Source organism: Anser brachyrhynchus, assembly GCF_964034855.1.
Source record: "Anser brachyrhynchus genome assembly, chromosome: 1".
In the NCBI taxonomy this organism is placed as follows: Eukaryota; Metazoa; Chordata; class Aves; order Anseriformes; family Anatidae; genus Anser; species Anser brachyrhynchus.
The window spans coordinates 46523517-46537857 of NC_137694.1; the positions used below are offsets into that span (position 1 = coordinate 46523517).

At 36.5% G+C, this 14341-nt stretch overlaps 1 protein-coding gene across 1 annotated transcript in view; it reads right to left on the reverse strand.

The window, feature by feature from the left end:
• Positions 1-5337: 5337 nt before the first annotated feature.
• Positions 5338-14341, reverse strand: part of APAF1 (apoptotic peptidase activating factor 1) — a 36912-nt gene continuing 27908 nt past the window's right edge. The window contains exons 24-28 of the mRNA XM_080596068.1: positions 11852-11971; positions 11437-11562; positions 10521-10646; positions 9923-10069; positions 5338-6956 (exon numbers count right to left, since the gene is read on the reverse strand). Of these exons, the coding sequence (XP_080452194.1) occupies positions 6813-6956; positions 9923-10069; positions 10521-10646; positions 11437-11562; positions 11852-11971 (663 nt within the window). The 3' untranslated portion in view covers positions 5338-6812. The remainder of the gene's footprint in view (positions 6957-9922; positions 10070-10520; positions 10647-11436; positions 11563-11851; positions 11972-14341) is intronic.

The following is a 14341-nucleotide window of genomic DNA, read 5'->3' on the forward strand; positions in this document are numbered from 1 at the left end:
ACACTTTGTGATAAAAGAAAGGATAGTGAAGTCCAACCTTGCTTTCAGCAAATCTTCTCCAGCAAATATTACCAATACTAGAACCTAGAACAGTGGAAACTCCTATCTGAAAGCAGGTTAACAGTTACTGAGGGTTAAATATGATATGTAATGACAGATAAAGCATCTTATGAAACTGCAAAGTGTAAAGAACTGCACAGCTGGTAGAAATTTAAAAGAAAAAAAAAGACCATAACTTCAAGGGATAGACTTTTTTCCCATGTCTATCATAAAGAAAAGTTTAATCATTTCAACAGATATTTCTAGAAAAAGGAGATAAAACAATCAAATTGGCAGACTTTTAGCTTATTCTGATCTACTGTATTTAATTCTTTAACCGATTTTTAATGCTTAGGATATGCTATGAAGAGAATTCCAGGTCATGTTTAGTTCAATTGAACTGTACCTGTCTCTTGCAGGTATTCACTGATACCATCATGAAAAACAAACAATTCTTCCACAGATTCAGTTTGGCCATTTACCACTCTTCTTTTTGAATGAATGTGTACCCAGGGAATTGACCTCAAACTCAGTTCTCCAGAGTGATGAAAAACAAACTGCTGAGTCAGAAGAGCAATCTTATAGCTGAATCCTTGATACTGCAGAAAAAGAGAAGAATTACTATCTGCTCTACAGTTTTTAGATGGGACAAAAACACAACTGCTTGGCTTTGAGAAATATGAAAGTGCAGAATTTGAAAGATGTTTAAAATATTTCTGTAACTGCTTTGAAATTTCAAATGCACTGAGGCAACATTTTTTTTGTGTGTGTGCTTTTGTTAAACATATACTCAACTAGAAATAAGATTTTACCAGCATTTAAACCATTTAAAATCTTTGAAAAATTGTTCCTCTTCTCATTTCCCAATTCTTGAAATTAAGTCACAAAGTCAAATACTGATAAGACCCCTTCCACATAGTTCCTCAATCTCTCATTTGTAAAGCTGTTAATATAAAATGCATAATTGTTATCGTGTACTGAATATAAACTCCACAGCATATTTTAAGAATTCATATAAATGCACTGAAAAATTTTGGCTCTACCAACCTGCATAAGTGTACCTTACTTTATTATCTAATATGATGAGTACTCAACCATCAAGGCATGACTATCAGTTTCAGATTAGATCCTTTAAAGTAAAATGCATGATCTGTATTTAGAGACAAATTTCCACTGGCCAATACCTATTTCTGTTCATTCATTTATTCTCTTTCTTAAAATAAATAAAGAAAGAAAGTTAAAAAGACAAAACTCCAAGCATTTCCAAACCTCACATTAAAAATGTCAGGCGTCTCATGCATTATTGCAGTGGTTTTTAACCAAAAGTATATTTTTCAGTGTTTTCTTATATTTTTTTTTCCTCAACACTTCTGCCAATGGCCTTATCTACAACAGCTAACACTGCTCATAATATTAAAAGATGACGTTAAGTGGTTCTAACCAGGAAGTGCAGAAAGAAAAGAAACGTATCTGTCATTGTATCTCTGGGATCTAAAAACATTCTCTGATGACAAGACTGAAATTTCTTAGTATTGGAGTAAGGGTTTGCATCAGCACACTATAAAGTCTTAGTGTACGTAAACCTGAAGCACCATCTCATCTTGTCTTTTTCCTCTGGAAACCCAACAAGCCTCTGGTGACCAGCAATAGGACCTGAGGAAATGGCATGAGGCTGCATCAGGGGAGGTTCAGGCTGGATGCTGAGAAAAGGTTCTTCATGACGCAAAAGGTCAGGCACTAGAAGAGGCTCCCTAGGGAAATGGTCACAGAACCAAGCTTGCTGGAGTTTAAGGAGTGTTTGGCCAACGCTCTCAGACACATGGTCTGATTTTTGGGTGGTCCTATGTGGAGCCAGGTGTTTGACTCAATGATTCCTGTGGGTCCTTTCCAACTCAGGATATACTGTGATTCTGTGAATATTGACTCTAGTGAAGAAGAGAAGCGTGGACCTGTTCTTACTATGTTTGGAGACAGTAACAGAAAAAATAATGTGATTTTCAGAACTGCATGAGTAAGGAAATCCCTGCTCTCATCTGCTAGAAAGTACCTATGTATCTATGGGAATGAAATTACTTACACAATTGCAGAGAACAATTAAAATAGCCTATTGCTTCAGAAGCATGACTAATAGAAAATACCATCTTTAAAATATTAAACATTAAGTATACTTTAAATGCATTTATGCATTAGAAATAATACATGCATTGCCTAAATAGCATCATATTTACGTTTACACAGCTGAACTGGGTAAATTTGTCTTTGCCTCATTTAGAGTCATTTTAGGCATCGTAGTTTTCAAAATTCATCTGAGTTCAGGCAGTATTAGAGAAAGCTGAAAAAAAATCACAGAGACACAAAGTGTAATGAAGTAAATATAAGAAGAAATTAAAAATACCACATAAGTATACAGTTTAATTATGGCACCCTAAATAGCCACCCAGATGATCCCTCTTGGGCACAGAACAAGTAGAATCCTCTCTAGCCAGAAGGACCAGGATCTATAATTGTCCTCAGAGCCCCAGTTACACATACAATATATGGCTTGTTACATGGAAACAAGCACAGGAAGCTGATGTGTTTTGTAGATCAGGCCCCAGTCAGGCCCCAAGAGGCCTACTGAAATACTTATGAGATACTTTACCATTCTCATCTTTCTAAATGAACACACACCTCATTTAAATAGTCCAACTATCACACAGTTGTGCAGCATCCCCCAAGTGTCAAGTTAGGAGATGGTATAGGAAGTACTGAAGTTGTCAATAATACAAGCAGACTAAAAATCTTACTCCTTTACACTCACTGGATCTTTTCGGTTGCACTCTGACACCCCAGCTTAGGCCTCTATCAGACCTAGCCTTTGGAAGACCAGCATGAGTTACTTTGAAAAAAAGATAAAACAAGCAAGGTAGGTAGCAGCACACAGCATGGCAGCTTTGTAAGTGCTGAAAAATATTGGTCAACCTACTTCAGAGCTCATGCCACAAACAAGCCTAGTCTGTTTAACAGCTTATTGCATATTTGCAGAGCCAGTAATTGTGTCCCATTCTTAGCTGGAAAGAGCAAAGTGAAATTGGGCATGAAAATCACACAGTTTTGAGTAGATGGCACGCTATCCTCTCTCCAAACAGGAAGGTTTATTTGGCTTCTGCTCTTTTTGAAATCACAACAGAAATAAGGTGCCTCAAGTCCTCAGAGATCTTGTTTCATCATCACCACCTCTGAGACAATATAAATTTGTAGTAGACAGAAGGAAGAAGGAAAGATGTGGACAAACACATCTGAGTGCACCATCAGGGAAACACTAGAAAGCACCTCTCAGACACAAGGTTGGCCTTCGCTGCACTCCTTGGCATTGCCATTTGTGTTGCATCTGAACTTACTATGGAGGAGAGACAGCAACTGAACAGTTCGTGTAAGGCGTTCATGTTCTGCTAGCAACTGGAAGAAGACACACAAATTCTCTGTAACCTACTGGTGTTCTGGATTTACTGTCTTCTTAAAGATAAGACAGCATGGCCTCTCTGCACTGTTCTCTTCCAGGAAGGAAAAAAAAAAAAAACTATCAGACTTCTTTCTCAGTGTGGCTTTCCCCTAAAACCTTCAAAGGCATCATCTTCTGTGAAAGAGCAGAGATGAGGACACACACTGTTGTAGCTAGGTCTAACTAGACTCCATACAGAGACTGTAATTCTCACAGCATTCTCTAAGAGAGAGTCTAGCCACATAATTTTCTAGGGGAGGCAGAATAATTTTGGGGCAGAGGACATTCCCCTACTTGTAACAGGTTACCAGTTCCAGCTGTACCCACACACTCCAGCAGTAGACAAGAAGTCTATAAACCTCTATATGGAAAAACCTCAGGGAATACCTGCACAGCTCCATTTCAAATGACTGTTAGAAAGAAGAATGATGTAGTTAAGGGAATGGCACAATTCAAGGCAATAAAAGATCTCCTTTTAAGCAGTTGCACTGCGTAGGTACAGTTTTTTGTTAATAAAGGAGACGGAGCAAAGGAGAAAAAATTGTACAGGAGCTGTAGGCCTAATTGCCAAAATGAAGAGACTCAAAACTTCTACAGAAGCTAACGGGCATCATTAATAGAAAGTGTACCTAAAGTTGTTTGCACAAAAGCACATAATAATTTCAGTTAAAGAACTACATAAAATTGGCAAAGCCCATTAGTTAAATTTGGGTGACGCTACTTGCTCTGGCATTACAAGACATAATGGAAGCACTAGTGTTCAATAAAAAATAAATAAAAAAATCTTGTGGTCAAACTATATTTCGTGTCTTTTAAAATACATCTAAGCATCAAAGAAAACAGCCAAATCTTACAGCAATGCAGCACTTTGTTTTTGTTTCAATGAACTGCCTTAAACTTCTTAAACATTTAAAGATGTTGCTGTCTTGGTTGGCCCCCTCTCTTAACAGTTTTTCATTTTCTTCTTGTGAATCATATTTATTCTTTGTTTCTTCAGGCTTTCTCATCACTATTTCTCTTCTTTCACCACACCTATGAAGTCTTAGTAGTCAACTCCATCCATTTGTACATAAATGCCAACGTCCAGACTCTAACACCACCTTCTATGAAGCACAGCTTCCCCCGTGGCAGCAACACAATCCTACGGTGCTGTCATCCTTGAAGAATAATTCAAGAATGCACTGTATGTTCCTCACATTTCCAAGCTTATGTGCTACTTGTCACCCACTTGCTTCAAAATCAAAATGCACTATAAAATCCAATCATTCGTTTTCTTCATTAAGCTGTGATCAGATTTTCCTATCATTCAAGATTCATTAACACTGTAATGAAAGACAGCTTTCTGACCTGGTTTCTCATGTGAAACATTTATCCCATATCTTTTTACCTAGTTGGGTCTCTAAGTTGACTAACATGGTCAGTGCAGTAAGGACAGCACTGCCTGTGCAATCAAGGGAAACTGGCTGAGAGGAGCATCCCACTACTTGCACCTTCAGGTAATCAGGGAGGATATTGATGAGGTCTGTATAAACTAGACAGAGTAGAAGCAACTATGTCCCAAACATTAAAGGACATGTTCCAAGGCTTCAGTTTCCCTTTGTTCACTTTTTCCTCCATCATCATATTTAATACTATTGTTTATCTGCCAAAGAAGTTTTGATGTGGTTTGAAAAGTAGCATTATATTCAGATTGACAATAAAGACACAATAGAACTTAATAAAGAAGGCAGCACTTCCCCTCCCTCCCATCCCACAAGAAATAAAATAAACCAACAACAACAACAAACTCGCACTCAAGAATTGAAATTCATTCATAATTTCAGCCAATATTACTTGGATTATCTTTATTGAATGCTGTACTTACTTAGAATACAAAACATTACATTTTTTCTATCAATTTTTTTCTCTTTACATTTCTGCCAGCAGTACTTTAATTACCCCGACCCGTATTCAATAGCACCTTAGAAACAGTGGAATTTCAAGTTAGAAAAGAGGAAAAAAATGATTGTCAAAAACAGGCAGATATTAAGAACGTATATTAAATCTTCTGTAATGCGCACAAAAATTACTAGAAGTGTGAATTTCACTATTTAGTATCACTTGATACACACTTACTAATGTACCTTTGGCAATCAAGTATTTAAATGAAGTGTTCTACCGCCAACAACAAAAATATGAAAATCGTGACATTAATGCTTGTGCAGTTGATCATAGTAGTTGAGAGGCAACTTACTAGAACAAGGCTTACTGGCACCTCAGAAAAAAAGTTAACTAATTATTCACAAAAGATATGTCAAGTACAATTATTAAGTACAAAATGTCAAAGATTCTAGTCCATATAGAATCTATAAATAGACTGTAAAAAATAAAAAAATCACATATTACCAGGAAAGAGAGCCCTGTACAAAGAATCTCATGTAAACAAAGCTGACAACAATAAAATGTCTCTATTGCGTACAGTGATTAACTGAATAGTAATTTCAAAAGGAAAAATAACCAAAATTCACACTTCCTAATATTTTTCAATATAAGTCTTTTAAAGAATTTCCAATCCCAGTTTAGCTGGTTAGTTCTGTTCATCCTCTGAATGGATACGTGGCACAATCTCTTCCACTTGAATTCCAATATCCCTTCAGATTTTGCCTCGAGCAAACAGAACTCAAGATGTCCCCCTTAACAAGAAATAGCTCGTACATGTTACAATACACTTTTATCTCCACAAGGTTAGAAGCATGAAGGTTCTCACTGAAAGAGGGAAGCAATGCTGCTGAAAACTGAACAGCTACTTGATTTGTTTTGAACTAGAAGCACCAAGATATTTCATTTTTCAAATGAAGGATGTCTCCAATTCTTTCCATTCTGTTGTAAACGAAAAACCTTGCATCATAGGAAACTTTTTTTCTTATCGTATGGTTGTGTCCATGACTAGAGAGCATTTAGCCATCAGCCTTAGCACAAAATACATTACCTATTATATTCCTATTATTTTTTACCGACTTTTATTATTAACTTCACCTAATTTGAATAAATCTTAATAAAATTTTGTTAAAAAATTGGAAGCAATATACTTAAGATGCAAATCAAGACTTAAATATTATAATAATGCTTATTAAAAACAAAATTAAATGCAAATTAATTTGCCAAAACGTGCACAAATGTACATAAATATGCATGAAAACATCATGAATGCAACACTGCACTATAATTCACAGCTTAATGAGACAAAAAATTAGCAGAATTTGTTTCCAGCTCAAAAAAAATGAATTAATCTCTGCAATGTTCAGCCCATTAATCACAATTTCTGTAATACATAAAGAATACCAAGATTATCAACAGTCACGTACACTTTGAAATCAGGGGACACATGTATCGACTTAAGGTTAGTTCCATTTGTGTAGAATGTTTGTAAGGATTCTCCAGTAGTTACATTCCACCACTGTAAAATAAAACAATACACTTTCAGTTAGTTAAAGTACAGTTAGAATAAATCATATAAAAAGGCCTAGCATGGCTAGCCCAATTGACTGCTTTCCTCGTAGAGGTAGAGCTAAGGGAGAAAAATACAAGCAATCTTAAATAGAAGAGGTTTAGCGAAAGACTAATTACTAGAGATATAAGACTTTCAGATGAAAAGAAACTTCAGAAAGACTGAAGCTGTTCAATTTAAGGAACACATATAAAACAAATTCAGGTACTGCTCTTTCATAAAATACAATCAATAGAAGTAAACTGTAGCACAGCTAATTTTTTTTTAAGATTATGTATTTTTATATAACCAAATGAATACACAAAACTTACTGCCATACAGTATAACTGAAACTATAGCTAAAGTGAAAAAAAAAAAAGCAAACCAAAAAAACCCACGCACTTCACTGGAATCACAAAAGGATTAATCACTTATACAGATTAACCTTTTTCAGTTACATCAGCAGGACAGCCTTTTTTCCAGTTAGTCTGTACATCCTTTTTTGTTGTTGTTGAGGCTGTACAGTAAGCAGTAGTAACAAAGAACAACCTTCTACCAACAGTTTATTCCATGCCTGTAGAATCGTTTCACATTTCTTATACTGCTCTCAGAAGAACTGGAGACCACAATGAACCAAAATCAGTCCAGCAAAAACCTTTCACTTGTTCCAATAAGAAGTCTACCCTCTACTGTTCCAATATTTGAGTGCAGTAGAAAAATACTGAAACAGATTACCCTTAATTTTGATTACCTTTGACAAAAGCAGCTGACATTACTACTTTTTAACTTACTCACTTCATGAAGTATGTAACGATAGTAGTTGTGTGCATAATTCAGTTTTGTAACTACACAGCTATGTTTTGATTAAAAACACCTTTCCCAAAGTGTCTGTTATTTAATGAATCATTTGTTTAAAGGTATGTTCCATGTAGCATAATCTAACTCCACTCGATTTTCTGATGTACAAACTCCTGAAATGTTTCAGACTTTCACTGACTAGGATCTCCCTTTAAAAAGGGGTTTGTATGGGTGTGTTTGCATGCACATCATACTCATCCACCTGTAGATTTTGAAAGAAAAACAGTAATACAATACTTTGAGAAGACACGGTGACAGAATCTGTTCTCAGTGATGAGAAAATGGCATTTGCCATTCCAATTTTCAAAAAAGGGAAAGGACAACCCTGGGAAATACAGGCCAATAATCTTCACTGCAGTCCCTGGGAATATTATGTAACAAGTTTTCAGGAAGCCATTCCAAGGCACATGAATGACAAGACAGCAGTCATTAACAGCCAGCATGGATTTACCAAAACAAATCATGCCAAACCACCCAGTTGACTTCTATGACATTAATGGTGGCTCTGTAAACACCACGTCAAGAGCGGTGGATGTGATTTACCTTAACTATAGTCAGGCCTTCACTACGGTCTCCCATATTATCTTGTAGTCAAACTGGAGAGATAAAGACTGGATGGGTGGAATATATTGTAGGTGACAAACTGGGTGGACTGCTAGATTCAAAAAGCAGCAATTTAGTCACTGTGTGTTGAGCTCCCTCCTCCAGTACAGGAAAGAGGCTGACAGACTGCAGCAAGTGCAGTACATGGCCACTGAGATGGCTGGATGCCTGGAACAGGTCATAGAAGAGAGATAGAGTATTGAATATGTTTAGCCTGGAGAAGGCTAACTGCCATCTTCAACTACCAAAAAGATGGTTAGTGATGACAGAGCCAGACTCTTCTCTCAGGGCCCAGAGAGCTCCCTGTTTCGGCTGGAGGGGAAAGATTTGTCAGGGCAAGGCCCTAAGCAATCTTACCTAACACTCTAAACAACTGGCTGGATTAGATGAGATCCAGAGGTCCCTAACATCCTAAACCATTTGACAAATAAGAACCATCACAACACCATACTTTGTAACCGCAAGACAAAACAGGAAGGAAACTACAAACAGGATGTATGCCTTATTCTTTAATAAGAAATGAATGTCAGAAAATGTTTTCAATGCAAAATTAGACAATTCAATGGTCTTTGTTTAGTGGTTACTAACTGACTTGAAAGAATTAGTCTGGTAGCACAACCAATGGTCATCCACTGACCAACAATCAACTACCCTTCGGCACTTTGTGAAGTGAGAACTCCACAAATGGTCATCCATCCATCCATCCATCCTACGCCTCCTCGGTCTCTTAGCTGTTGGTACATGTGCACGCACACACACACACAACTTCAACTAAGGTGTTAGCTACTGCATGAGGGGAAAAAATAAAACTCATGAGAAATTTAAAATTATGAGGAACCCAATTCACAGACTTAAAGACAGACCTATGCTTTTCCTGTCTAGTACAACTCTGAGCAACGAAAGACTAATGAAGACTGAGTTTCTCAGTTCCAACATACCATTTTCCAATAGTTACCTATAGAACATCTTTCAAGGCCGAATATTCCCACTTGCAATTCCTTCTGAATTTTTATTTATGAAAAAAATTAAAACTCAGTTATCTTAAAAAAAAAAAAAAGGAGCATTTTTCTGCTCATTAGAAAGAACATATTGCTGCTGAAATTGAGTGGATATTAAAGCAAACAGAAATGACTGAGATCCTTAATATTAAAAATGTTAATGAAGGGCTTTGCTAATAAAATTCTCAAGTTCCTAATTGTTTCTTGAACTCTGTGAAAAATATCATATATGGAGTTCAAAAACCAACTCCATCCTAGAAGTCTGAAGAATTCTTAAGACATATTCAGGGAGCTTTCAGATTGGAGAAGAAAAGTGAAAAGTGCCAGACAATCACAAAAATGGAGTGGTCTTGTTTTAAGGAAAACATGTAAGGTTTGTTTGTTTTAAGCATGTAAGATTTGTGTTTTCCTTTAGAATCATCAGTGCATTGCCTTTTAATTAGGTATGTTAGCATATTTTATTATTTCAGGGCTTACCTTAAGATAGCCTCCAGATGACACAAGCATCTCACTGTCAGGTGAAAATGAGAGGTCGGTTACCCAGCCACCGTGTGTTGGTTCTCCTTCATCTACAGTGACTGGGGAGCAGAAGTGAAGTAATCCGCCTGTTAAAATGTCCCAAATCTAAGAGAGAGAAAAGGTTATGTATACAAGTGAACTTAGGAAAAAAAAAAATCTCCAGTAAGGAAAGCTGAAATATGTGTTCCCGTACTATTATCATCTTTTTTTAAAATAAACATTCTATTTGAAGTGACAGACTAACCACCCAAAATGGGCTCCCATCTTACCACTGTATCATATTTGCAGAATTTAATCATACATGCAATTCACAGTAGAATTGCCAGTAAATCATGTGAATCATAGTTCCTCAGCATTCATGGAACATAAACCTATTAATATGTTTACAAACTACTGTCTCCCTGTATTAACATGCAAAGTATCTTTGTTATTTTCAACTGTCTGATATTCACTACGATGTTAATTAATTAGATATGCAGAACACAAACAATTAGAATTCTTTAGTATGAGAACTATCAATTGAATTATAAAATAAACAACAAGGTAAAAGCAGTACCCTTATATCTCCTTTGTCATCCCCAGTGGCTAGTAATTTGTTATTAGGAGAGAAAGTACAGCACCGCACACAGGCTTCGTGACCTTTCAGCTCATGAAGAACACATGAACTTTCAAAGCTCCATATCTAAATTAAAAAGAAGAGTAAAAACAGTAATTTTACAAACAATTATGATGTCATCCACTTTTTCTATAAAAGGTTTAGTGTTCAAATGTACAAAGTACTTTATATATATATAGGCATATATGTGTGTTTACTTATGTACGGATTATACCATAGTCTGTTTCTTTTTATTAATCACACAAGAATGCATTTGCTACAAATTACAGAACCAAGTGTGAACATATTTTTCTTTGGAATATGCTCTTTAATGCAACTGATTCGTTTATAAGGAAGTTCACAGAATTGTCCCTAGAAAAAGGATTCATCAGTCAATTCAAAACTATATTTAAAAAAGCTAATGGGACACTTTAAAAAGCTAATGGGGTAGCCCCAGAACATTTAACATTTCACTACTTTTTGAGCCTAGCTTCTGAACAGAAATGATACCAGCAACTATGGACAACACTTTCTCTAGAAGTTTCAGAAATTTTCTTAATTTATATTTCCAAATTATATCACTAGGCTATTAACAGAGAAATCAATAGAGAAAAGTAAATGAAATGTTCTGCACAGACTTCTGCATTACATGTGTGTTTTATTTGTACAGAGGTCACCAGGACAGCCTCAAATTATATCCAGATCAATTCTGAATGTCTGTAACAGCATTAGAAACATCTTCACACATATAGGAAACTTAACACTAGAAATACAACAGGATAACAAATAATCACCTGTTACCTCATAATAAAAAATATAGCAGACATTTCAGGCCAAACAAGGTATTGTGTTTATTTTTGTATACAAAGCAACCAACCTTTGCAGTTTTGTCAGCAGAAGTAGATGAAAACTTCCTACCATCAGGTGAAACAGCACAGGAAAGAACAGCACCTCCATGGCAAGCAAAATCTTTTTCTGTGTTTCCAGTGATGATATTCCAAACCTACAAAATACAAAAGTACCCTATTTTTCCATTATAACACTAAAAAAAAAAAAATTAAAAGCATGCATCTTACAGGACAATACATAGGAGATAAAGCTCAGCTTTTGCTAAAATGTAACAATATAAATCTTACTAGAAATAGAAAACATTTTTGTCTTAAGTCTCTGCAGCTTCCATTTTAAGATCAATAAACTGTATAAATAAATATAATAAATATACAATAAAAAAATACAATAAAGAGATAGCAAAACATATTACACAATTTGTCAATAAACAGTCTTTTACTTACCTTAACTGTTCCATCAAATGACCAAGAAAGAAGTTTTGCACTTTCCAGAAGCCTAAAGTCCTTGATAGCTTCCTTGTGCCCTCTTAGAAAGACACATTCGTTCAGCTGCCAATTCCATACCTAATTATAAAGATGGAATACTTTAAAAATAATATATATCAAACATAACTGAAGAATGAAATAGCTGATTTATTTTTAACCCACAAGAAATACAAAAAGGTTTTATGGAGGTGGCAATTTATTAAAAGGTAAGATATTGAAGAGGCATGCTGTAATACTTAATAATCAACCTATGGGATAATTTGCTTTAATATATTGATCATTGAAAAGTATGAAAGAAAACTGTTTCCCTGTAGTATACACAGAAACTGATTTTTTGAAGTGAATGTGATGCTTAATTGCTTGGCAGCCAAAAGAGTCAACTGTATCCTGGGGTACATCGAGCATAGCACAGCTAGCTGGTCAAGGGAAGTGACTGTCTACTGCGCTGGTGTGGCCTCACCTCAAGTATTGAGTACAGTTTTGTGCACCACAATATAAGGGCATAAAAGTATTAGAGAGCATCCAAAGGAGTGCTATAAGGATGGTGAAGGGCCTAGAGGGCAAGGCATAAGAGGAGCAGCTGAGGTGCCTTGGTTTGTTCAGCCCAGAGCAGAGCAGGCTGAGGGGAGGCCTCATGGCGGCCTGCAGCTCCCTCACGAGGGGAGCGGAGGGGCAGGCGCTGAGCTCTGCTCTCTGGGGACAGCGACAGGACCCAAGGCAACGGCATGGAGCTGGGACAGGGGAGGGTCAGGCTGGCGGTTAGGGAAAGGTTCTGCACCCAGAGGGTGGTCAAGCACTGGGACAGGCCTGACCACCAGACAAATGGTCTGATTTCTGTGTGGTCCTGTGCGGAGCCAAGAGCTGGCCTCAAATTATCCTTGCGGGTCCCTTCCAACTTGGAATATACTGTGATTTTATGATTCTATAAAAACTTAGTGGTAATTAAAAAAAAAAGGCAAACCCATCATTTTCTAGGCACCCCAAAAGTTTTCCACTTTCAACCTCTGATTACTGCAATAAATACATTTCTGTTATCTGGAAGACCTCATACTTTTCTATACCTGATTTAAATTTCTTTTGTATTTTTAAAGTGTACTTTTAATGCAATATCATTTCAGTTTGTTTTGATAGCAAAATGACATTCCTATTTTTAATTTAACTATTCAATGAAAATTGAAGAAGTGTCATTTTATCTTACAGAAGCTATTCAACCTCAATTTAATTTAAATAGCGATGATTTAATTGCTTTTCAAATTAATAGGCTTTCTGCATCAAAGAAAGAACAGTAACCAAACATGGTCAGATGACATCTGGTGCACTGTCCACTAGGGGGAGCTGAGGACCTAGGCAAAAAAGCACCCACATCAGAAAGGTGATAAACTTGCGAGCTGTCCATACTACTACCTTAACTAGTAGTGAGTGAGTGCCATAGCGAAGGCAGTCAAGCTAGCCTCAGACCCACAAGTTCCGTGCAGTCAGAGCAAAACAAAAATCGAAGTAGGACATAGCATAGTCTATATGTACATTAGCAAGTAGGTAGAAGAGAAGTTGAAATAGATCGCTGAGCAAAACAGTGCTCGAGGACCAGCATCCATGGGGATTTTGGAGGTTTTATTTCAAACTCAAGTTTGGTTGTATTAACTGAATGTCCATACGTAGCTGGAGTACACACACTTTAGTTAACTTTAGGAATCCTGTCTGCATACCTGCAACTGTGCTGCAAGTGCAAACTAAAGCACAAAGTATAAATGGCCAGGAGATTCACTTCAAAAGTGCATCCCTGATATGAGCTCTAATACTAGTTTAGTAGCTAGGCTTACTTTATTAATTTGAGCCTACGTTAGTGCAGTCATTCTATGTCTAGCTAGTATCTGTACTCAGCACCAGCCCACTCAGAGATGGGTCTTTTAATCCTATTCCCTTACACAATATAGGCAAGCCCACTGACAGACCCACGATACTTAGCCAATGCTGGGTTGCATCCCAAGCCCTTCACTTATGTAATCTGAACTGTTATCTTGTTCAAAAATTAATCTTTCTTTTCACCCAACTGACAGGAGTTAGTTCTATCATCCACAGTATTAAAAACAGAACTGTGTAATACTCATTAGTCTGTAGGGTATAAATAGAGGGTACAATTTCTAGAGCCCCTTGCCTCTGTCTGGTGCTCTAACTTGCTGCTTCCTGTTTCTGGTCATCCAGAGAAAAGTAACTTTTTATTTTCAATTCCTTGGCAACAAATAAATTACTTGCAAAGTGCAAAAGCTGGAAAGCATCAATTAAAGCAACAATAGAACCAAGAGTACCAACTTACCCTTATGTAACATAAAGATGCTCCATTCAAAATGCACAGAACCAAAATGGTTCCACACACACAATACAGTAGACATTGACTAAGTTTACATTAGGTATAGTAGAAAAGATCGTTTTAAATGAGCTTTTGGGTAC